The 24,490-nt window shown below is 36.7% G+C and overlaps 2 protein-coding genes and 2 long non-coding RNA genes across 7 annotated transcripts; 2 read left to right on the plus strand and 2 right to left on the minus strand.

Annotated features, from left to right (window-relative positions):
• The first annotated feature begins 1,311 nt into the window (after positions 1 to 1,311).
• Positions 1,312 to 12,992, plus strand: LOC132119171 (uncharacterized). Of its 2 annotated transcripts, none has more exons than XR_009426133.1 (4): positions 1,312 to 1,366; positions 4,967 to 5,078; positions 9,463 to 9,597; positions 12,861 to 12,992. It is a non-coding gene; the product is annotated as an uncharacterized LOC132119171 (long non-coding RNA). The 2 variants fall into 2 exon arrangements; XR_009426132.1 differs by lacking the exon at positions 1,312 to 1,366 and adding an exon at positions 4,378 to 4,530.
• Positions 8,722 to 10,964, minus strand: LOC132119147 (chromatin complexes subunit BAP18-like). 2 transcript variants are annotated; one of them, XM_059528900.1, is made up of 5 exons: positions 10,725 to 10,964; positions 10,411 to 10,505; positions 9,436 to 9,656; positions 9,184 to 9,288; positions 8,722 to 9,082 (listed from the first exon to the last, which is right to left on the minus strand). In XM_059528900.1, the coding sequence occupies exons 1-5, from the start codon at positions 10,743 to 10,745 to the stop codon at positions 9,015 to 9,017; spliced, it is 510 nt and encodes a 169-aa protein (XP_059384883.1). In that variant the 5' UTR covers positions 10,746 to 10,964; the 3' UTR covers positions 8,722 to 9,014. The 2 variants fall into 2 exon arrangements, with proteins under 2 accessions (XP_059384883.1, XP_059384893.1); XM_059528910.1 differs by having other exon boundaries at positions 8,722 to 9,079; positions 10,725 to 10,961.
• On the minus strand, positions 11,349 to 23,343 carry LOC132119130 (acetylcholinesterase). 2 transcript variants are annotated; one of them, XM_059528889.1, is made up of 6 exons: positions 23,205 to 23,312; positions 22,393 to 22,430; positions 15,511 to 16,989; positions 15,184 to 15,376; positions 14,851 to 15,029; positions 11,349 to 14,159 (listed from the first exon to the last, which is right to left on the minus strand). In XM_059528889.1, exons 3-6 carry the CDS (start codon positions 16,919 to 16,921, stop codon positions 14,038 to 14,040), a joined length of 1,905 nt encoding a protein of 634 aa, XP_059384872.1. In that variant the 5' UTR covers positions 16,922 to 16,989; positions 22,393 to 22,430; positions 23,205 to 23,312; the 3' UTR covers positions 11,349 to 14,037. The 2 variants fall into 2 exon arrangements, with proteins under 2 accessions (XP_059384872.1, XP_059384864.1); XM_059528881.1 differs by lacking the exon at positions 22,393 to 22,430 and having other exon boundaries at positions 23,205 to 23,343.
• On the plus strand, positions 14,030 to 23,663 carry LOC132119175 (uncharacterized). Its single transcript, XR_009426134.1, has 2 exons — positions 14,030 to 14,163; positions 23,119 to 23,663. It is a non-coding gene; the product is annotated as an uncharacterized LOC132119175 (long non-coding RNA).
• Positions 23,664 to 24,490: the final 827 nt, after the last annotated feature.

The following is a 24,490-nucleotide window of genomic DNA, read 5'->3' on the forward strand; positions in this document are numbered from 1 at the left end:
CTTCCGTCTTTCTAAAATAAGTTTAAACCAGATGATCCACGAAAGACCTCAGCTTCATAGACTGTTATTACTACTTGGTATTACATTGGTTAATGATCAGCTGTCCTGTTACAAGATTTTCTGAAACAAATGAGCCTGTCTAATTGTAAACATTTCTGAATGGAAGAATGCATTGTATAGATGAAATACCTTGACGGCATAATAATGTAACTCTTTCTATTCTTACAAGATCTTCGAACAATTTGCTTCTGCAGTAAATTATGATGTACTATACATGATAAAGTCATGATAGTAGGCTACTGATGCATAGATAATGTATATCGAGAATCATAAATATGTTTTAATATGGAAGAGATTTTTGCCTATAGATGTTGTCATAATTGATCATTCAGATATTTCTTATTGCAATAACTGATACCCTGGACCAGTGACAGTAGTAACAATAATGATAATAATAATAAGAAGAAGAATTATTGCAATGTTCATTTTCTAGATTTTACCATATAAAACAGAATATCTGTTTGTTTCGATTAAATTAAACCTATACTAAACTCCTAACTTGACAAAGATAAAGAAAGAGAGTAAGGATAGATAAAATGTATTAAAAAGGGCCAAATAATTATTTATTATTGGACCCTGGTAAACATCTGCTGCATTTTTGTCACAGGTTTTTGACCTTGTCCTGGACATTATATATCTGGCTCTGTGCACTCTTCTCGTAATAATATGTTGCTAGATTTGTAAAATATAGTGAAACTAAGCAGTGTTCTCGATTCATAAGGCAAAAACAAGCTCCTGACATCGACGGTACGATGCCAGCTCAGAAAATACACAGATAACAACAACAGGGGGCGACATTGTGGCCATTCAAGATTTTAGTTTGGAAATTTAAAAGAAAACATTCCCGACCTGCACCGCGGCTAAGAAACGACCTGACGGTTATTAAAAACTATCAAAAAATAATTATAAATTATAGAAACAAACAATTCAACAATGAATAAATAGAATGGCTTATGTTAACCAATATGCAATACATTCTTTTGTGGAAAAAAATATTTTTCACTGAGGAAAATTTATATTTATTTTTTTATCTGTCCCGTGTCATCACAGTGGTAGAGCTGCTGCAGTGGAACATTGGCGCCATTTTCAAACTTCAGAGCCTCAGTGACTGGAACTCTTGTAACAGCTACATTATTCCTCATTATGATGATGATTATTATTTTTTTTAAATTCTTACCTCAGGACCCTTCATTACTTTAACTAATATATATATATATATATATATATATATATATATATATATATATATATATATATATAAAATTTTTTACAAATATTGGGAACTGGAAAAGGATTTTCATAAAAGGTAAGCAATTATTAATCCTTTATTTGTATAATTATTGTAAGGTTTTTGTAATCTAACGTTACATATTTTTTCACAAACTTCGACGAAATGTGTCCCCTTTATCATTAATTATTTACTGACTGCGTGTTTTATTTTTTATTAAAGTAACACCAAAGTAATGGTACTTTAACAAAATATGTAAAACATGTTTTATAGAAATACGAGGCGTTGGCAATTTTATATATGTTGTTTATGGTAAGCTGTTTCCGTACTTTTCTTTTGTGTTTTAAAGAAAACAAAAAAACAAAGCAAACATACTTCCTTACTATAGTTAAGCAAACTAACGTTACCTCCAAAACGTGTGGAAACCCGCGGGATAACGTGCAAGAAACTTAAGCGATGCATTGAATATATTGACAGCATAAAGCAAACCGAATAAAGTAGTCTTCTAGTCTTTGTCATATGTTAGCTTTTAAAGACAATGATTTCTCGGTGCCTCTAATGTTCTGAACCACTCCCCTCTGTTGCTGTCCCCTCACCCACAAGCAAGCTTCAAGCACTACTTTACCCTCTTAACTCGCTCCGTAAAATAATAGATTTCGACATTAGATATATTCACAGCGATTTCTTCAATTGAAAGAGTGTAGACAGGAATGAAACTGTATTGTCTAACATGGAAACGACGGTTAAAGTTGTCCATTCTACTTTATTTGAAATTCAGAACGTTGGTTCGTCAAATGACATCTTTAGGTGACGGTGTGACGAAATAGAACTCTGCAGAAAAATAACCACTTGTTTCGATTGTAACGTTAGCTGAAAACTTTGAGGTGACATTCAAAACCACGAGACAATTGTTTGGCGATGAATCAAAAGTTCAAGTTTCCAAGTATGCAATTTTCGAAACTATTTATTACATTCCCCATAAAATAAATGTAAAAACAAAAAAACATCTCGATACCCTACTTAGTGTCTGTTTTGAAACCTACATCCATTTTATATATATTCAGATGACTACGTTTGAATAACTGATTTTATATATATATATATTTAATCCAGTTACAATTAGTGTCAAACCAATTAATCTGCAAATAAACACAGATATTCGAGAAGTATTATAGAATTCTGCTTAACTTTGCTGCTGTTTAAAAAGTTGCCCTAAAGTGTTACTATTATTATCAAGAGTAATGTACTGGCCTTTACAATGACCCTGTAACCTCGTGATAAAAGTACACGTAGTTTTGGCATGGATTTTGCTTTATAGTTAATGTATTAATTCCAGTAGTTTCCTTGTCTTTTCGTTTTTTTTTTCTGGACTCACAGGATTTTCTTCATGAACAATTTGAACATTTGAAACGCTGCTGTAAAGATTTGGCAAGTCATTCTTGTCATATTTACTTTTTAGTATGTAATGTGCAAGTACTGCTTTTTTGAACAAATGAATAAATGGCATAAAGTGAGGATAAGGTCTTGGGTATGCCATGAAAGCTCTGCACCTGTTCCTAGATGTCATATTTAACAATATTCCTTGGTTTTGCTACACATCTGCTGAATGTAATGTAAGGGAGAGGCTGGGCATGGCATCGGATGGACTGTCTGGAACTGGGGAAAAAAATTGTTACAAATATGTAGTTTTCTGTTTTTCGGGGGGAAAACCCTGCTCAATAACCACATACTGCCATATGATTTGCATAGGTTTATATGATTATATTATAAAACTCTTTTATATATTTGTAGTATTGTTCATTTTTTTCTCATTGTCCAAATCAAGCCTCTTTATTTGCAGATGTCAAAAAAAAAACCTTTAGTGCTAGGCTTTTACGTTTTTAGTTGGGGTATTTTTAGTCTTCCTGTTTTGGTGTGTGGTTCCTGAAGCTTAGTGCTTTTGTCTTTGGTTGTACAAGATGACACTGGTAGAATTAAAAGGTAAATGAAATGGGAATGTATACTTTTGGTACAGAAATAATCTTCACAAAGAGTACTATATAAATTTGCTCTTTTAGGTTAATCTTTAAGAACTTTATAATGACAGTGATGTTTTTTTTTTATGTGTTATATTGCATTAGCTGTGTATTATTAGTAAATTATTTTGAAGCTAATCTGGTTTTCAACCTGGTTGGTATAGTTAGCCTGTAAAATACATTTTGTGAAATGTAAGGCTGTATTTTGATTGAAATTTCCATGACAATATGTTCGTCTGAAAATGTATCGATTACTGGACATTAATTTCTCTTTTAATTCTGCTGATTTGACTTGAATTATCACAGAGGTTTTTGTCTTGTCTGGCTCTCTGTGTGTGTGTGTGTGTGTGTGTGTGTGTGTGTGTGTGTGTGTGTGTGTGTGTGTGTGTGTGTGTACTGTTGGACCATGGTTGTGCTACTCAGTAAAACTATCTGTAGAACCAGATCAACATATTCTCCACTCTTTGTAGCCAGCCTTGTATTACACAGAAAACCCACAGAGACCCCGCATAAAATCTGGCCACATTGAGAGCATAAAGAGCATTAAAGTGTAAAAACTTTGCTTTGTTTTAGCACTCTAAACTGTTGACATCTGTTTTTGCTGTTCCTCCTTTGTTTTTCTTCTTCAATGGATAATTAACTAATGGCGAGAATATAAAGTTGTGTTTTTTTTATTTAATTTTGGACAATGTGTTTGGACTTGAATCACCCCCTGTGTGGTCGCTTGAGTTTGGAGTTTGTGGTGAACGTTTGCCCACAGTTTAATGCAAAAATACACCACGAACGCATAACACTTTTCCTAGTTTCATATCCCCCTTTCTGTGTGTCTTTGCAGCTGAGCCTTCTCCCTCTTTTGTTCCCCCCTCCCTCTCTTTCTCTCCGTTGGCTGTGTGAATGCTTTGGCAAGGCTACAAGAAATCAAGCAAGCGAGAGCTGCTAGCACTGACGCGCCCCAGACACTAAGCCCTAGAAATTAATTTTTTCCTCTGAAACGGTAGCACCGATGGTCCTCAAACTTCACAATCTTCTAAGGGGACCCTAGGGCGATGCCCTGATTTTTTTTTTGATTTTTCCTGTCCCCCGAAAATGTTCATTTTAATTGTAGAAACTGATGCCCCGGGAAAAAGGCTACAACCCCTGCTTTTTATGCCTACCAAGTTCCTCAGGCAGCCTCACTAGCTACAGCTAAGCAGAGGCTGCACACTGCACTGGACTGCTGGTCTGAAGGTGAATAAGGAGAGAAAGGGGTTTAAGGGCTGAAAATAGGTGCTGGTGGACAAAAGGTTTAGGCACTTATTTGACTCTTGGAACCCCACCCCCCAATCTGGAATGGGAGCCCCAAGCTCAGACGAATGGGTGTATTTTTGACCTGAAATTAAGACTTGGGATTCCCATTGATAAGTGCATGTGTGGGTTTGTTTTCCTTTTTAATTCTGTTTCTACAATTTTTTTTAAAGCAGCCAAACTGTTTTTGGTGTAGATTTAGATGTAGATTTGCGAAGAATTCAAATACTTGAGGTGGGCGAACTACTTTGTGACTTTAATCGAATTTTCTGAAAGAATGAAAAAGTATTTTTCAAGTACTTTGCTTGGCTTTTTTGAATACAAAAACAACTTCATTGAATTAAGTTGGGGAATTACTATTTTTTTTTTTTCTACCCAGGTGCAGGAGACAGACTACACTGGAAGAGGGGAGGCCGGCGGGTTACTTTGGGAATACCAAGCACCTTTTCCTCTCCCCTGTTGCCTAACATGCTGGAGAACGGGGATCGAGGGTAAGTGAAATCTTTCCTGTGTCCGTTTCAAAGCTTAACCAAAACGGCCCCTGGTTTGAATGGGTGAGCAAAGTTAGGCCGGGGTGTGTATGTGTCTATGTAAGTGTGTGAGCTTCTCTTTTAGGTCTCCCTCTCCCACCCATTTGCTTTCTATCCTTTTCTCATTTTCTCTCTCTCCCTCTCTTTTGCTAACACCCCCCCCCCCCCTCCTCCCTCTCGATGAACGACGGGCAGAAGTAGACAGAAGCAAATGCCTTCTGCAACTGTGCTGACGTGATCATTTGACTCATACCTTAAATAGGCTGCCCTTTATGAGATGGAAGTGTGTTTGTCAGGGTTGATTAGAACTAAAAGCATTAAATGTATAATATTCACTATTATACGTTTGGGAAAATGTTGGGTTTTTGTGTAGAACAATTTTAGTCACACCTTAGCCTGCATTTTGCTTCTGATAAACTTACTTTTTTTTACTGTGAACTTCAGCTTCATAGTAAAGGCTTAAATATCTTTAAGCAAAATTTTAAGAATGTGTTTTGGTGTGTTACAACAGTCAGAATGAATTATTTTGCAATTAAATCTCGATTTCTGCTGACATTAGAACTTCATCACACTACATAGGGTGTGGTGTACTTTAAAGAAAAATTTCAAGTCCTTCGAAAATACTTGGTGTTTCTTTTTCTCTACCACAACAGTTGATGATATAAATATCAAATACTTTTTAAGGCCTTTCAACTTTGTTCAGTTATTAGTTTTGAGCTAATTAAAAATGTAATTTGTTTTTACTAAAACCGTAATCATTGTGGTTTTCCTACTTAATTGATGCCACATTTATGCTGGTCTAGTGTTGTTGGTGTAAGCTTCCTTTTTTGAAAAAAAAAAAATGGTGATAGAAAATTTTACAAGCAAAATAACAACAAAAAAATAAGGGAAAAACAGTTAAATGTAGTGATGGGCCAAGATCTTTCTGCCATTTACCTCTTACGCACTACAACAATTGATCTGTCATATGCCCTCATCATTCAAACATCACAGATTAATAATACAATAATCTTGATCTGGTAGTCACACTTTTTAAAATCAGATGTTTCTCTCATTTTTCTTATCTTCCTCCCCCTATTATCATCCTCCAAAATTAAAACCTACTCTGTTCTGGAATATACTGCGAACCTTAAACTTAGTATTTTTGTAACTTCATATTTTTTGTTAATGTATACTTGCCACTTTTGCTGGCAAATTGTCTTTTATAGATGTTTTGAAAATTATTCTTTATGAATTGTGCAGTCATTTTTTTTTTCTGTCCTCTTATTGGTTTTTACCTTTGGACAAATTTTACTCCTAATCCCAGGAATCCTTTAATTTAATGTAACCTTTCTCTTGGCAACAATTATTTTATTGGATAATTAAAATAGGCAATTTTATAATACTGTATGTGTAATACTAATAGACACTTTAACTTTTATTATAGTGATACTTAATTCTGTTTCACAATATTAAGCCTGAGAAGTTTAAAAATTAGAGATGTAGTGTTTTTTTGTTTGGTGGTGGGGGGGTAAAAATAAATAAATAAAATTTTTACTCACAGTAAATTATTCCCATGGTAATAAAGCCATTTTGACAGGCGCTAGTTTTCTCTCCTCATCTCCCCCCTTTGTTATTATCCTCCATTTTGTCTTCATCCTCAACATCCATTTTAGGACAGTGTGTGCACAATAACTCACTTATTAAGTCTCACAGGGCATTATTCAAAGATGTGGGTGACCACGAGCTTCCTCATAATTGTCTGTGCTAAAGAAATAGCAGTAATGCTGTCACTCTTTGCTGTCAAACAACTTTTATTACATTTTATTACAATCTGTTTCACATCGCATTCTCATCCAATTTTCATCTGTCATTATTTTTTTTTTGATAACTTGACACTAAATATCCATAAGACATTTCTGTATTACAGATATTTAATTTTGTCCCTAATCTTATCCTAGTGAGGACCAGTGGAGTCTGTCGTCATCTTTTTATTTAGCCCAGAGTGCCCTGTAGCAGCACATCATGGTTTGTAAGTTCTAAGGGCAAATTCCAAATTATGATGTGCTGTCACCGGGAGCCTGGGAGTTTCTTCATTAACATGACAGCATTAAACACCTAGTGTTCTGCTTGTATCATAATTCACTGTCTAATAAATGCATCAGAGGGTAAGACTCTTTTTTTTCTTAATACAGTACTAAGTGGATTGAGATGCAGTCTGAATTGTTTAAATATTTCTTTAGAATTGGGTTAAAACTGTCTTTCAGGCTTGTGAATAAAAATGTGATAAAATAGTTTTTTTTTTTTTTTAACTCGAATGATATTTTTACAAATGACCAGACACACAATAAATGATTCATGACTGAATCACCAGGTGTGGCTTAGGTGGCCCCTTCAGCGAGTTATTTCCAGACAGCTGGGAATTCACATCCTGTATTTGTTAGTCTATATTTTAGGAGATCAGCATTGCTTTTTACTGTGATAGTGTAACCATTCAAGCTGTTGAATTAATCTGCATATATTTTGTATGTTCCTTTCGTCCTCTTTCCTCCCTTGGACCACTTGATGTCTCAGTGTGCCTGACAGTAGCAGCACATCAATATTGGCAGCTGCCCTCTCCCTGGGTTGCCAGTATGGTTTGTGCTGCTCCCGTCAGACAGACACACTCAGCGACTCTCCAGTTATTTGGAGCAGTACGGAAAGCACCTGTCCAGAAATTAAATTGTATTTTACCTCGACAATGTCAAGATTAAAATGAAAGCCCTTCTTTTTGTTCAATTTTGCCTGAAAATGTCTTAGAGTAAATCTTAACATTAAAAATGACAAAGCCTTATTTGAGTGAAATTATTTTATTTACAGTACAAAAAAAGCAAAGTAAATGTGGTTTTAGTCGGTCTTCAATAGACTGGTTAAAGCCAAACTGTGCAATCTTCACTGTTCTGCTTTTAGAAATGCAATTCTCATACAGATCTGATTTTACACCATGGCTGGTTGATTTCATGAGATTATCAGTCACACACTTAGTGAGGTTATTATAACCAATGAGGAAGAACAGAGATGTTGGCAGAAAGTGTCACTGAGCTGTGGGATTGTTTGAGGACATCAGATGGACTGTATTTTACTCTTTTCAAACACAAAACCAAATCTGTGATTTTAATGCTGATTTAGCTGTTCTTAATGTTCCAACATTGGTAGGGCTAAGACGATATGACCAATTTGTTAACAGTCCAATTATGCAAACGTTATTAGAATATGCCCACAGACCGTTTCAGATCAGATCGATAACACAGATCAAAACACCTTAAGTCAACATAAGACAACTTGCTTAAACTGCACTTATGAAGTGGAAAATGCCACAGAAGTTTCCAGAAAAGCCTGGATGAAGATCATCTTAAGTTAAACCCCAGTCTAAAAGTAGGATTTTTTTTTTCTTTTTGGTTTTGTGTAAAAAATAAAATAAAAGTATATTATGAGGTAAACAGACCAAAGATATTACAAAATGTCTAAGGAACAAACAACTCATAAACCAACCACCTCCTTTTTTAAGCAATATACGAAGCAAAGCATTAACACACAAAACAATACATTTCAAGTTTTTTGCACAACTTTCCCCCAAAAACAAAGCAATAGTCATGATATTTTATTGATAATGGTTAAAAAAAATTACACAATAATGTCTTTACAGTAACTTATTTTAAAATGATACATTTTGGACCTAGAACAGAAATATTTATTAAGCAAAATTTGCCAGCCTCTTAAAACTGTGTCCTTCATTGGTAAAATATGCCCAGCTTCACTATTAACTTAGAAATTAGTCTTTCCTGGAAAAAAGAGAACTTTCTTGAACGCAAGTTTCTTGAACCCCGCACTGAAGTGACATGATTAGTTCCTTTTCCTGATTGTATGTTGCAGAAGATTTCAGTGGGATAACAATGGCAAGTCACTGGAATTCATGATGAGACTGGAGTCGAGATTTAGACTATCTGCTGGGAAAAAAATAAATACAGATATTGTGTTCCCCTGGGAACAGGCGGGGGGGGGACTGAAAGATTTTCAAAATTTAGAGAGAACAAAAAAAGTTTCTTACCTTGATCAAAATTGAGCTTTTTAGATGTGGAACTATCACCCAAGCCCTCGATATCTACCAGATCGCTGTTGGCATCAGAGTCATTCAGTGCACTGAGAGTGACATCTGAGGAAACATTATATGAATGCAGTAGTTACATTGTACTATTCAAAATGCTGAAAATTGTTAAGGTTTAATGAGATAAAGTAATAAGTTGATCTGAAAGAGTAAAATAAATGAACAACACAACTGAATGCATTAAGAAATGCTTAGCTGCTGTCTTTGATGACTTAATGTTAGATGGACCTGTGGTTGGCCGCTGTAAACCCGCAGTCACCACAACCTGAGAGGTTGGCACAGCGATGACTTTAGGTGGGGCTGGGGGAGCCATAGAAACTGCCACCTTTTTGCTACTCTTCTTTGGTGAATCTGTGGGTAAAGGAGCTCCACTATCTTCATAAATCTTCCTCTTGACTGTTGCTTTCATTTGTGCCCTAATGTTTGAGAAATGTCTAATTACCATAGATGCTGACAAGCTACACAATGAATAATGATGGTTTATGGCTTACAGACATAAACATAAAAAAATTCAAAAGTATATTGAATATATTAAAACATCATAACAATTTTTTTGGCTTTTCTTAATTTACACAAGGAACGGTGATCAAGAAACCAGCATTCCTTTCCAGATTTAATGTATTATAACTGCATTAAAAAGTTAATTTCACCTGCACTTGAAGAAGACACCATTATTGAAATTTAAAGACTCCTTAAGTTTTTTTATTTGGTAGAGTAATCTTAATGTGTTAAAGTAATCTCAAACTCTGTGTGTAATACCCATAAAATCTTTGAAAACAATACTTAATCTTGTTCATGCCATCCTGAAGTAATTTCAAGAACAAATCCAAGTGGGATCATATTACAACGTTTACATAAAAATGTCTCCATAATTTGCTAATGTATTACTAAAACATTGAACTTAACAATCCATTATATTATAGGCCAAAGCAGACAAAGGGCTGGTAAGAAATAGCATTCATTAATGTCATTAATAATATTTTCCATGTAATGACAATATACCTTACAAAAAGGGGGCTGGACAAAATACCTTATGAAATTATCAAAGTGTATATGTGTGTGTAATATACGCACTTTAGATATGCAAGTGTGCAATTAAATTATTCAAAAAACCTGATGCAGTGTGTATAAAAAAGGACATAACGGAAAACAAGACAGTAAATGTCTCACCCTGCTGGACTAATATCTGCCACTGGATGCAGCTTCATGGTCAGCTCTCCCAATTTTGTGAATGCAGCTCCAGCTGCAGAAAAGATCTCACCAACCTAAATACGTAAAACAAGAAATAAATGCAGCAACGAGCGTATCCGAAAACGTGTTTTTTTTTTCCTTTTTTGCACTGGTATCAAGTTGATAGCATGTTAGCTAATAGCTTTAATAACAAAATAAAAACATGTCCAGTACGAAGGCAATAAAAATGGAAGTACACTATCAAGGTAAATATTTAATCTTGCTTTAGGTACCATATTTATCAACACATTTACCTTGGTAGAGGCTGAAGTCATTGTTTTGATTTAAAAACTGAGTAACAAAGGCTGCGCTTTAGAAATGTTAGCAGACAGCTTGCTGACTTGGGTACTAATGATTTATGTAAAATATCCGCTATTCTTATTCTTCAACTATTTACATTATGAAATAATAATAAAAGCATTCTTAAATAAACGTGTAAGTTAGCATTAGTGCGCCATAAAGATGACACTGTGATTCAGTGGTGCTTATTGGTCTAAATTACAGCCGTCGGTCGTTATTGGTCAACACCAAAGAAGTATTCAGTACATTCAAAGCTGCGTTGAAACGGCGCAATGGGTTCACTATTTCTCTTCAAATGCTCTGCTCCTCAGTGTTCACTGATCCATATACAAATACATCTGATATTTGTTATATATATATATATATATATGCATAACAATTGGAAGAAAAAAATATGTTAAATGAATGCAACTAAAAGTTTATTGAAAAGAAGCGTCGACTTACATTGTATTTATTCGACTTACAATGTATTATTTTGTAACAATGTGCGTATATTGCCCTCTGGTGCACAAAACTGTAAACTAGGATCCATTTTCAGATGAATTTTGAATGAGAGAAGAACCACACAATCAAGCAGCTTTTCTTTAATTAAGTCAGTAACTGTTTATTGAGGTTGTGTTGGAAAGCTTCTGGTATGAAGCCCAGAGAGGGCGGATATGACAAATAAACACCATGCGGAGGATTTGCACGATGCTGTCACTTTACATGTTTGGCACTAATTAAACACAGCGGGAAATATTTGGACCAAATTAATAATAATAATAATAATAAATAACAACAAGAACAACAATAACAGTGATTGCTATTATTATAAGTATGTTGTCAAAGTGCAACAAATGCAGAACATAATATGTTTGTTTAGCCATGTGCTATGTTCTACATATATTTGGGGTAGAATAATATGGATTTACAATATGATATTTATAGATAACATTGTATCTTTGTGATAAACCTAAGAGGCAGGTATCCTTAATGGCAACTAAGTTGCTTGCCTAAATTACAAAGCTTACAAAGCCATACTAAAGTTGATGCAAGTTTGACATACAGCAACATTGAAAACGGAAGAAGAAAAAAATCTATAAAATAGCATGGCACTCTATATTGCTTTGAAGAAACAGTTGATTTACAGACAGTTACAATACCCATGATCATCCCTGTCAATTCATGACCACTGTTTTGATCAGTCAAGTCAGTGACATTACATGAGCATCAATGAATTAAAATAAATATTCAATTTTAAGTGTATTTTGTTATTGCTAACATTAAAATCTATATTGGGGCTATTTTAATGTTTTTATAGCCATAAATGTATTATTAACAGACATCAGCACTAATATTGTCAGAGAGGATAACAGTCGATTTTTAAAGCACGTAATGTAGAGGAGGGGGAGTTAAGGGCATGCACAAGGAGATTTCATGGAGTGGAAGGAAAAACAGCTGTCATTCAGACCCATAAACAAACACGCATAATCATACCGTACCCACATGACACTTGTCTAGCTAGTACAATATATTATTTCCATTTAAATGGCAATGTTTAAAGCTAATCTATATTATTCCAGTCATATTCAGAGGTTACTGACCAGTCGTTCTGTGCTGGAAGACCTGCTGTCTTAACAGCACTGAGTCAGATCCCTTCCACAGTGTTTACAGAACACTAGATGAATGGTTCTAGACAAGTACACTAGATTTAGTAAAACAGGCTGACAGGAAGTTAATGAGACCGGCATAGACTAGCATTCCCAAATTCAGCATGTTCCTAATAAACATGAATATGTACACTGGGACAGTGTAAATGAAAGAATGATTGGACAGTAAAATACAAAATAATGTTTGATCCAGATTCACAGGCAAAATGCAAATATATGTATGCAATTCCAAAGTCGTAATGAATAAATACACGAAAAAATAAAATATTTGCTCTTTTTTTTTTTTCAAGCTAACTAAAAACACCCCACATAAGTTGATTCAATACCTGATGCAACCATGCAAATAATTTACTTTAAAAAAAATACACCAAATATTTAAATAAATATAGAACATGATAGGAGGTGGCTTTTATAACTTTGTATTCTTGTTTGTCCTCACAGCTTCCCCTTGCCTGTGTTTTCCTCCATCATCCTCCCACTGCATCAAATGGGTGAAGGTAGGGCTTGAGTTAAGATGACTGACATAGTGGGCTGTCATTTCAAATGAGCACTAAGTAAATTACTCTCCCTCCATTATCGTAATGAGAAGTCTTTCCCATCGAGAGAGGGAGACGGCAAGGGAAAAAAATTATATTGACCCTTTGGCACAAAGTCAACATTAGTCTTACTCACCAAGCTCACTTTCTCTGTCTAAGATTAAACATTCAAACGTACAATGCCCATATGATATCTGAACTAAGAAGACGTGAATTCACTAGCAATATTTCACATACAAATGCATATATTGACCTAAGTAGTTGGTATATGGTAAACACAGACTTTGTCTCTCATACAAGTAGAGTCATGCTGTGGGCACTAGAATGCATGCAATGTAAGTAGCAAATGAAATAAAAAAATAGTTTTAAATATTAGTACATTAACACACACACAAAGACTTGCCCACACAGAAACAATTCAGAACAGTTAGACAACATACATGAAATTAAATGGCTCCTGGTTTCTGCATGAAGTATTAGTATATTGAGTTGGACCACAGTCAGAAAGCAGTGATGGCAGACAAGCTCACACGATAACTGGGATAAACTAGCACATGAAATACTGAGTAGATGCGTCAGATACAGAGTGGAGAGAAATGTACTGTGAAGCAGCCTTTATAAATGTAAGCCTATAAGAAAGGATAAAAACAAAACAAACAAAAATAATAAAAAAAAATAATAAAAGATCCTGAGGACCAGTGTAAATGAGGGTTTTTAGGTTCCAGTGGAACAGACATGCACGCTCACTGTTTAGAGGTAATATAACTATAACATTTTTTTTCTGGTACATACATTTGATGACCGTAGCACATGATAATCTCTAATAGCAGCTTGAATTCTCCTCCTCTACTTATATATTGGAAGATACCACAAATATATTTTGTCACATAATATAATTGGTTGATAAGAATAATATCTGACACAGGGAGGAATAAAAGTGCAACATTCACAAATTCATTTTCATGCCTGCTCTGAGACCGCATTCAAAGAAAAAGCTTTGGCAACCTTTGCCGTTCTGAAAAAGAGACTATTAAGGGTTATGGTCATCAGTTTTCTCTTTCTTACATTTATGTCAGATTTATCTAGAGATCTGTGCAGCGCTCCTGCTTGCTGTAATGGTCGAACTGGCTCTTCCAGTGCATCATGTAGGAGCTCCAGCGATGGAACTCCACTTTCCACTGCCTCTCAACATCATCAATGTTGTCTGGGTAAGAAATATGAAAATACATATAAGGAAAACAACAGCATGAGGTTTGAGAGAAAGGCAAGTCAAAAGAGTTGATGGTGAAGGATGATTTTTAAGAATTCATTAAACTACTCAGACACTTCACAATAAAGTTACCACCCATTTAACAAAGCAGCTGCCAACAGCCCCCACAGTAGAATTTACAATTTAAGTTACTATAGACAGTCCTGCACAACCCTCCCTGCCCACACCTAAAAGAGCAGTGTTTAATTGCTTCATATTCTGGTTCACTTCCAGTGTAATAGTTGGCAAAAGACACTTGTTTAGATAAGAAGCACAAAAGATACATCTGCACAGACAAGGCATTTCCTTGAGAAATAGCGAATGGTTTATATTATAGCTATTACTTTATGCTCTTTGAACCTCTTTTGCCCACAGAAGGAAACCGAATCAGATGATAATATATATATATATATATATATATATAAAAAATTCTTTTGTAAGATGAATTCATTTTAATTCTGTTATTTAGACTCCCTCTTCTAAACAACCAAAAATTCCACTGACCTATCCATAAACTACAAGCCTGCAGTTTCTCACGTTTAGATAAAAAAAAAAAAAAAAGACCCACAGTTCCTCTATGTCCATGTTAATAAATATAATAAAATATATTTGCATGACAGTGGAATATACCGGTTGGGATCATTACCTGTAATGTTAAGCAGACGAGGCAAGAAGCGGTTCCACAGAGCACAAACCTGTGTTCTTAGACCCTTGTGCACCTTCAGTGGCTCTGTGTTCAAGCTCACAAGCTTTTGGTCAGTAGCAGTATACTGAGGCCACTTTTTCCGACTGTCCATGTTGCCATCAGTATTGATGTTGGGATTACTTCATGTAAACAAAAAACAAACAAACTTGAAGTTAACCTTTCAGACATAACTAAAACATTCCATTTAAATAATAGATCAATTGAACCTTTATATAAAAAATGCAATAGGACAAATATTTAATTGGGGCTTGACTCAGTTGCTATTTATCATACCCGGTACGGGCAAAATTGGCCCAGTGTCTCATCATTCGTCGGCTGAGTTTCTCTTCTTCTGCAGTGTAATTGAGTCGTTTATCTAATGGCAGGCCAAACACAAATTCAATCTCATAACCATGGATTACTCCCATCCACTCAGGCCAGGCCAAGTTTGAGGCTCGATGATCAAACAGGTAAAGGTACACCGCACCTAAGGACGAAGAGGGGAGGTACAGATTGAGAAAACTGGGTCTTGAACTATTTCACATTTAATCCCCTCTTCTTCATCCTAGTGGTCTTGGACTTCATACTGACACTGTGAGCAAGTTTTACCATCAGACTTACCATTTGAGTTGGCACTGTTGTAGTTTGTTAGTCCTGAGTTTGCCCAGCCTAGTGTCCCAGGAGCTGCAGATCCCGGTTGGGAATGGAGACTAGCGTGCTGAGCGTATGACCTTGCAAAGTGCTGCAGAGGACAGATGACATTTTGATCTCCTACAATATCGTCCATTGCATCTCGATTCTTCTGGGGGTTGTTCTCATCCATCCAGTCAGTGTACTGAAGGATAACTGCCTCCAAGCCAATCTCATTAGCATGAGGAACACCCATCTTCACACCTTCAAGGAAGTCTTCTCGAGATATCAAACTCTCATTGTCTTTACTGAATCCCGGCGCACCGTACAGCAAGAAGTAAGATCCCTCATCCTGATTTACACCCAACATTATCTGAGTGTATTTAAAGTTACCCGAGTTAATCATGGCTTCTGGGGTGTCTGGAAGGAAAACGCCATCTATGACAGGCACAAAGGAAAAGCGGAACAGGCTGCTATAGGGGAGAACTTGCCACTCCTGATCAATTAGTTCCTGTGGATGTTTGTTCCTCAGGCAGTCAACCAGTTCAGTATCGTTACCCTCGCTGCAGCCAACAAGTTTGCCCAACAAGGTGGCCCTCCGGCGGGCCTCATCAAAGCTAACAGTAGCCCAGGGGGTGTTAGGAACACCACTCTGCATTATGGCACGAGTGAAGAACAGACGGCTGTCCGGTGACAGAACGTGCATGCCAACTGATGCTCCCCCAGCACTTTCTCCAAAAATGGTGACCTGTTTTGGGTTACCGCCGAAGAAGTGGATGTTTTCTTGGACCCATTGAAGGGCCAGCCTCTGGTCAAGGAGACCCACATTTCCTGGTGCTTCGGATGAGCCATTGAAGGTAAGGAATCCAAAAGCTCCAACACGATAGTTCATAGACACAACCACTACCTTTTCTGTGTAAGCCAAGTACCGGCCATCATAGACATCAAGAGAGGAGGAGCCACTATAGAAACCGCCGCCATATATCCAGACCATTACTGTGAGGTTCTGGGGCCTAGGGGTAGGAGGTACCCACACATTAAGGTAAAGGCAGTCCTCGCTCATCATTCTGTTGGGGTTCCACATCTCGATACCTGGAAAGCCTGGGTAAGAGGTGTCTATGAATTGATAGCAGGCATTTGGGTAGTCTCTAGCCTCAAAGATTCCATTCCAGGGTTTTTTGGGCTCTGCTTTCTTGAAACGTCTCTTCCCAATAGGAGGTTCAGCATATGGGATGCCCAAGAAAGCAATCACATGATTACGGTCTGGAACAGGCAAGCGTACACCCTGCACACGGCCCAACCTTGTTAGTACTACTAGGTCGGATTCGCTCTGTGCACGACAGCAGTGGAAGAGGAACATGAGAAGCACAGCAGGAAGAAGGAAAATGTCTGAGGTCTTCATGGTGTCTTTTCTTTTGTTGGATGGGAAACCACTACGAACTCACTGTTCTGAGCCAAGCTCAGTATGACCTGTAAATTAAAGACAAAAGATCAGGCAACAAAATACATTTGTGATCCATTAAATTTAATTAACATGTATAATAAAAAAGTAATTTAAAGTAACTTAGTGTGACTGAAAGAACTTTCACACTGACTTCAAGGCCAAACAGGATATGTGACTAACCAAAAAGAGACTGATGAATAGAGAAACTCAGCTGTAAGTTGTTAGATTAATGCTCACTTTCTAAGACCCAGAAACACACCTGTGAGGTGGATGTTTATGTTTTACATGTTGCTTGGTTGCTGTGCTGACTGGATTAGTTTTGGGGGCACAGTTAGGGATACGAGCACATGAATTTGACTGCAGCTGTGTGAGTGTCCGTCTAAACAAGGCTATTTTTGTTCCCCCTGCCTCCTTTGCCTGTGTGGGGTTCTATTTTTGAGGGTGTTACTTCTCTCTACCAGGTCATCTGCCTCTCTGTCCATCCAACCGTTTATCTGCTATGCATATGCTACACAAAGCATCACTTAAGTGATCTTGGCAGTCCACCTTTACACAATTAAAGAGACAGTTTGCCCAAAAATAACAAGCCATTGTGACTGTTTCTTCTTTGCATTACACAGACACACACACACACACACACTGACACACACACACATATATATATATATATATATAGGGTTGTGGGTTCGATTCCCAGGGAACACGTTAGGTAAAAACTTTTAGCCTGAAAAGTGTCTGCTAAATGCATAAATGTATAATTTATTAAATTTAGATAGATAAAAGTTTTCTTTGTGTCCATACATTGAACTTTGACCATCATTGTATGGAAAAACAATTCACAAATATATATATTTTTAGTACTGAAGCATGAAATACAGTCTCTCCAAGGCATCATCCATGGATAATTAAGATATCTTAAGGAATTCGGGCCATATGCATTAAACTAGACTTCTCATTACATAATCTATTGGCGGTTTCACAGAAACCGATCTTAAAATAACAAGCAAGATTATATTGGACTCAATAGTGAAAGGAGACTTGGGGGACTGCAATGCAATTCATCAGTCACAGCATCTCAATGGATTTATTAATATTTCAAAAGACAGCTGCATGCCGGAAATGGGGGGCAAGGGTATCTATAAGCGGGGATCGGGGAAAGGCAGAGGGGGAGAGGCTGGCCAGACTCAAATTAGATCCTGGAATCCATGTATGAAGTTCACTGGGGGGTGTTTGCTTTCTGCTTGGCATTACATGTTGTTGTGCACACCATCATGTCATTATGCACACAGCTTTCTCAGTGTCTAACTATCCACTATGAGGTAGTATTATAGCATGGCTTTTTCAGTTTAACAAGAAACTTAAATGCTAAACCATAATGCACATATTTGTCTCTCTCATTCTTTGTATTTGTCACAATCACTGCCAGTTAACCTTAATTTCTCAGGCTGAACTCCTTTCCATGGAAATTAAGAGCCTGCACTACCTACTACATCCTGTCTTATTTGTATGATCGGACTATACTTGATTTCAGCATTTTTTCTTCTCTGTTGCTTCCTTTTTGTGTTAATGAGGGACTGAATCAAACCTTTAAAATCTCTATTTGCAATTCAGTAAAGTAAACTGTTAATTTTGTAAGGACCACAAGAAGGTCCAAAAAATGCACAAACTCTAGAGTAAACAGTTACTTAGATTAGTCAGAATTTCCATCTCCCTAACAGTGGAAGCAAAGATTTTGAATAAAAATTAATACGACCAGCAAACCTAAATGACGTTCTGTTCATGCTGTTTTTTCTTGGTACCCTCAGCGTGACATGACCAACAGGCCAAAGCATTTCAAAACTGAGTTTTATGAGTGCCACTGAACAATGGAATTTTTCTGTTTCATGGTCTGTCCATCTAATATTTCATATGAGAGTGCTCAGTAGTGAACACGTGCCAACGTATACTGAAAAACAAATGATAAAGCATCTAAGTTTTAAAGGCTTTTACTGGCAAAAAAAATGAGACAATGTTTACAGTGTTGACCCTTGTTCTTCATAACCTCTGCAATTGGCTCTAGCATGCAGAATATTAGTTTCTGGGGCAAAATCCTGACTGATGGCGATCCATTCTTGCCTTATTTGTTTTTGGAGTTGATCACAATCTGTGGGCTTCTTCTTGTCCACTCGTCTTTTGAGGACTGACCACAGGTTCTCTGTGGGATTGAGATCTGGGGAGTTGCCTGGCCAGGAATCCAAAACTTAAATGTAATGATCTTCAACCCACTTCTTCATTACTCTTTCTCTGTGACATGGAGCTCAATCATGCTGGAAAATACACGGATCACCAAATTGCTCATGGATCATTGGAAGAAGTTGCTCGTGCAGAAGGTTTGATACCATTCTTTATTCATGGCAGTGTTTTTGGGCAGAATTAAACCACTCCCTTGGTTGAAAAGCAACCCCACACATAAATGGTCTCAGGATGCTTCACTGTTGGCACAACACAGGACTCATTGTAGCGTTCACCTTTTCTTCTCCGAACAATTGATTTTTTTCCTTCTTTCCTGTCCTTTTTGATCCCAGGCCATTGTCTAAAAGTCTTGGCCTCACTGTGCATGCAAATGCTTTCACACCAACCTGCTGCCATTCCTGCGGAAACTCTGCACTGTGGGAGACACGATTCTGTAACTGACTCCTCAGGAGGAGATGGTCCTGGCGCTTGTTGGACACTCTGAGACATCCTGAAGACGACTTCTCTGCAGTCGAACCGCTCTTCTTGAAGTTCTTGATCCGGTAAATGGTTCTTTGGGATGCAATATTCTTTGTAGCAATTTCCTTGCACGTGAGGCCATTTTAAAGCAAAGCAATGATGGCTTCATGTGTTTCTTTTGCGGTAACCTTTGCTAACAAGAACACAATGATTGGAAGCACTTCTCCCCTCTTTTTAAAGAAATCAGTCTGCTCTTACAATCTGATTAATAGTGATTTCACCTGACTAATGCTCATTCACACTTTCACATGTCCTGCTGATATGATTAGACAATTAATGTTAGCTGGTCATTTTGCGTCACAATCAAAAATTTTGGACAAAGAAGCTTTGAGCTTCTAAATATGCAATTATTTAAAACGCATTTGATCACTGATCACACAATAATCTAGAAACAATGTGAATAAACAGCAAACTTTGCAAAACACAAAATTTATGTCACTGCCAACACTTTTGGCCATGACTGTACTATAGAGTGTTATTGTTAATTGCTCTTCTCTGAGGCAGTTGTATGACTATAATTAACTTTTCCCAGTGGAGCACTGCTTCTGAAGTCTAAAAGCTTATCAAAACTGCATCAACATCTGAGTCAGAAGTCTCTACGTAATTGTGAGACCAAGTGGGTCATTCTTGTTATGCTGTATATTTTGAGCTGTCTTAACTCAATATGCCTGTGTTGTAATGTAAATATATCAGACTTCCAGAAATATGCTCTGGTTAAGTTTAATAAAACACTCTGTAATAATTTATTACAGTTATATGTTGCAGGTTAACCACCACTGTCGATTAATAGGTATATTAATCACTCAAGATATGTATATAATTTTTAAAATGTCTTAAAAATGGTCTTAAAGACCAGTTTTTTTATGTTTTTGGTATTAACGTTTTTTTTTACGCAATTCGGTGATGATGTCACGTTGGGGAGATGTGGAGGAAAGGTAGCCTCAGTCTAGTAGTAGAACTTTGGCAACTGACTGGGATGAGGAAGAGGTGGCAAGAACCAACATGTATGATGGCCCGCAGCCATATAATTTCGAACCAGCCAGACGTGAGAGGGCAAATGAGGAATAGCCAAGAACTGATGACCATCAAAGCCAATTAAATGCATGGTCTGAGTAGAATGAGTGGAGATTTGAAGATTTCTGGTGAGTTGCTATCATTTAGCAACGCAGCAATGAGCACTGGAGCTAGTCTACGAGCAGGAGTACACAATAATGACTCATTGAATAGCACTGAGTGAAAAATCTATGTTTTCTTTATATCTAGTGGCAGTGATCATGACGTTAGTTCAGATAAGTACCAGTAACCTTTGTCATAGTGTCTTAGTACAGGTAAACTTTGTCTTTGTCATCTAGAAATAGAAGGTATGATGTAGCTATATGGGCGTTTCTAAGCGTTTATCTCTTCCTCTGGTGAAAATGTTGTTGCAAACGTAGCCGCGTGTCTGTCGCTGTGTTTGGCAGGTGCTTGTGTGGGCGGTGCCGTCCCATGGAAACTGCATTGGAAAGCTTGTGCTGTAGGGAAGTGAGTGCGTTTTGGTCGCTGGTGGTCGATATCTATCTGTCTGTCTATCTATCTATCTATCTATATATATATCTAGTCTATCTATCTATCTATATGTATTTATCTATTTATCTATAATCTGCGCTATCTGAATACTTTCGTCTACTACTCGTCTCTCTAGTCACTCTCAATGCTCTCAAGGCAGGCTTTGGTGAATTTTCTCCCCAACGTGACGTAATGCAATGCATTGTGGGGGAAAGGAGAATCGTTGCAAACTGCTGTAAGATAGTACCTACTTTTTCGTATTCTAGTCCGTTTTGTGAGACCCAACAACATAAAATACAATGAATAACAGTTTAAATGTTTATTACAAACAAACAAATTGCACAAATTCGTTGAAAAATTAACCCTGCAACACGGCCTTTAACTTAAGGGGTTTGTTGCAACTCAGCATAAGCAATTCAATTTTGATTAATTGTAGCTTACTTATTTACAGTATGGCAAAAGATAAACATGCTCATAAAAGGCATAGTTAATTCATTTGTCAGTGAGGGAGCTTATTTTTATGTTTTTAACCCTTTTTTAGGAAAATTCGACATCAGTTTGTCACTGTCACTGCCTGGAGGATGATGTCATCTCAACTTTGGTTATGATAGATAAAGGGAAACGGCAAAAGACTAACAGATGGAAAGTGATACTGAGGACACACAAAATAAAAATGAATAATTAAAAAAATATATAATAATAAAAAGGGATATTTCAGATTCATTTTGCTGGGTGTACTGATATTAGGCCTACACCTGGATTATCTCTTATAAACTGCCAGTGTAAATGTGAGAAATGGTAGGCTAACACCCACGCAAATCCATCTCGAACTTCTCATAATAGTGAAACTGTGTTAAAGTAAATCTAAGTAACGTCTTACGTCTTTACAAATCCGTAGTGTAATATTTTATTCAAATATTTAGACATGGGGACATGCATAGGAGGAACGACCCAAGGCTTTGAACACAAATTTCCGTTATAAACAAACGAAATGAACCCATTCCTCTGGTTTAATATGACATGAAAGCTATGAGAAGGAAATCCGACAAAATGTTATACTTCAAATCACCTTGTTTTGCGGTGAACTTCAATTAACAGATATCAGACGCGCACGCAATTTGAGCGTTACGCACCAGCAAGATTCAAATCCCACGAGCGGCCGACTGACGCTCTATGAAGAGGTAAAAAAAAAACAGGAGACGGGAAGGTTACAAGTAGACAGGTGCTGAAGGTAAACAAGACTTAAATTTAAGGGAACCAGGGCCTCCGAGTGCGCGTGTGCCGGTGTATTTCTCCAACACGTCTAATTACATCCATTCTTTAGCTCCACAAATATGACCATTAAAGGTACGGATATCGAATACTCACAATATTATTCGTCTAATTCAGTATTTGCATGCTTGTTTACACACACACACACACACATATATATATATATATATATATATATATATATATGTTCACAATGCACATAATTTCAGCCTTTTTCATGTTTCTAACATTTTCCGTTTTAGCGGACTATAAAAAAAGAAAATGAAGGCCGTCATTCATAATACAATTATGCAACAAAAATCGGTTCGGCCTGTAAAATTGCAATAATCAAATCCGCTAATGTTTATTATATTCTTAATTAAAAGCGCTACAAACACTTTAAGTATTCACGGCTGTATAACAACATACAAAAAGAACGTACTACTGTATATATAAACCATGATAAAATAAATATGGTCAGCTGCCTTCATCGGTTGTAGTACATGAAACGAGATGTAAATATGCCCCGAGTAGATGGGCTCCAACACTGACGCCAAATTCACGCATTCTCATCTCATCATCTGTATATTTTATTATTTTTTGCACAGTGTTGCCTGTTGTATCAGTCAGCTGAAGAATATATGAAGTGTCCAAGTAAAACCTCACAGAAGCTACAAAGATGCCTAAATTGTACCTGGCGATTCCAGTTCACAAGCCGGCTTTGCTTCAGCGCCTCTCCCCCAGGCTCTTCCCCTCCTCTGCCTGTCCTTGAATGAAGAAAGCCAGAATTGTTACCGTGCCGTAGGGCGATAAGAAAAAGCAGGACAACTGGGCTGGGGGTAGCGTGAAGGGAGTGAATTGAAGTCTCGCCTGTCTGATTTTAACGCTGGATCAAGCCTCTTAACGGAACTAGGAGAACAGCCGTAATTTACTGCTGTGTCAGTAGGGGGAGACTCCTTATAATAAGCATAATCGACCAAAAAAAAACTGTAGAGTTCTCGCGAGACTACGAACCACTGTTCGTTCTCAGCCACCCAGCTCTGAAGTGCCTATATGTATGTCGTTTGTACAGTCTTCAGCATTAAGTGCACTTGTCAGGTCCACTGCATGTCCTGTTTTGTATAGCCGTTCAAATGAACGCACAGTGAGAAAAACAAATCACATGCTGTATTTTTGGTATTTAACATGTTTTTCCTCTCTCTCAAAATACCCATAAAAGATCCATTAGGCCTACAACTTAAATAATATTTTCAAAACTCAACATACTATACATAACACTGATGGATAGGTTTCTGTTTAAATAGGGTTAAACTCTCTCTTTTTATCTTTTTTTTTCTGTATATATATATCATAAATATGATTTTTCTAACATTTAAGCATTGTCCTGCCTTTATGCTGTTGTGTGATAACCTAGTGGCATGGAGTATGGAAGAGAATAGCAAGAGAAAGTATGCTATTTCTCAGTTATTTTAAATGACTTCGCTTGAATGTTTATTAACTTTTTGATGAATTAGATTAATGATTTAACTATGTTCTCCATTCAGATTGATACACTTATTTATTTATTTATTCCATAGATTTAACACGAATATCATCCCAAAAAATGCTGAAAAATCAGCAGATTACTTCTGGGCCTACTGAACTAGGAGAACGATCTTAAATTAGCATTGATATTATCTGCTTGTTGGAGTAAATCTCTCATGGAGCTTAGTACTGATTTTACCATGCAGTACCTACATATAGTTTTGTAAATATATGTACTTGTCAACATTTATAAAGTCAACAGGTCCATCTCAGCATTGGGGAATGTGCGATATTAAAAGTGTGGGAGACAAAATCACTCACTCAGTCAAAAAATGTGCGTTGACAAAATGTTATTATTGAATTGAATTCAAGTTTATTTGTATAACACTTTTTACAAGACAAAACATTGCAAAGCAACTTTACAGAAAATTACGTTTCTACAATATTTAGAAGTAG

This window comes from Carassius carassius, chromosome 3, assembly GCF_963082965.1.
Source record: "Carassius carassius chromosome 3, fCarCar2.1, whole genome shotgun sequence".
Taxonomy (NCBI): domain Eukaryota; kingdom Metazoa; phylum Chordata; class Actinopteri; order Cypriniformes; family Cyprinidae; genus Carassius; species Carassius carassius.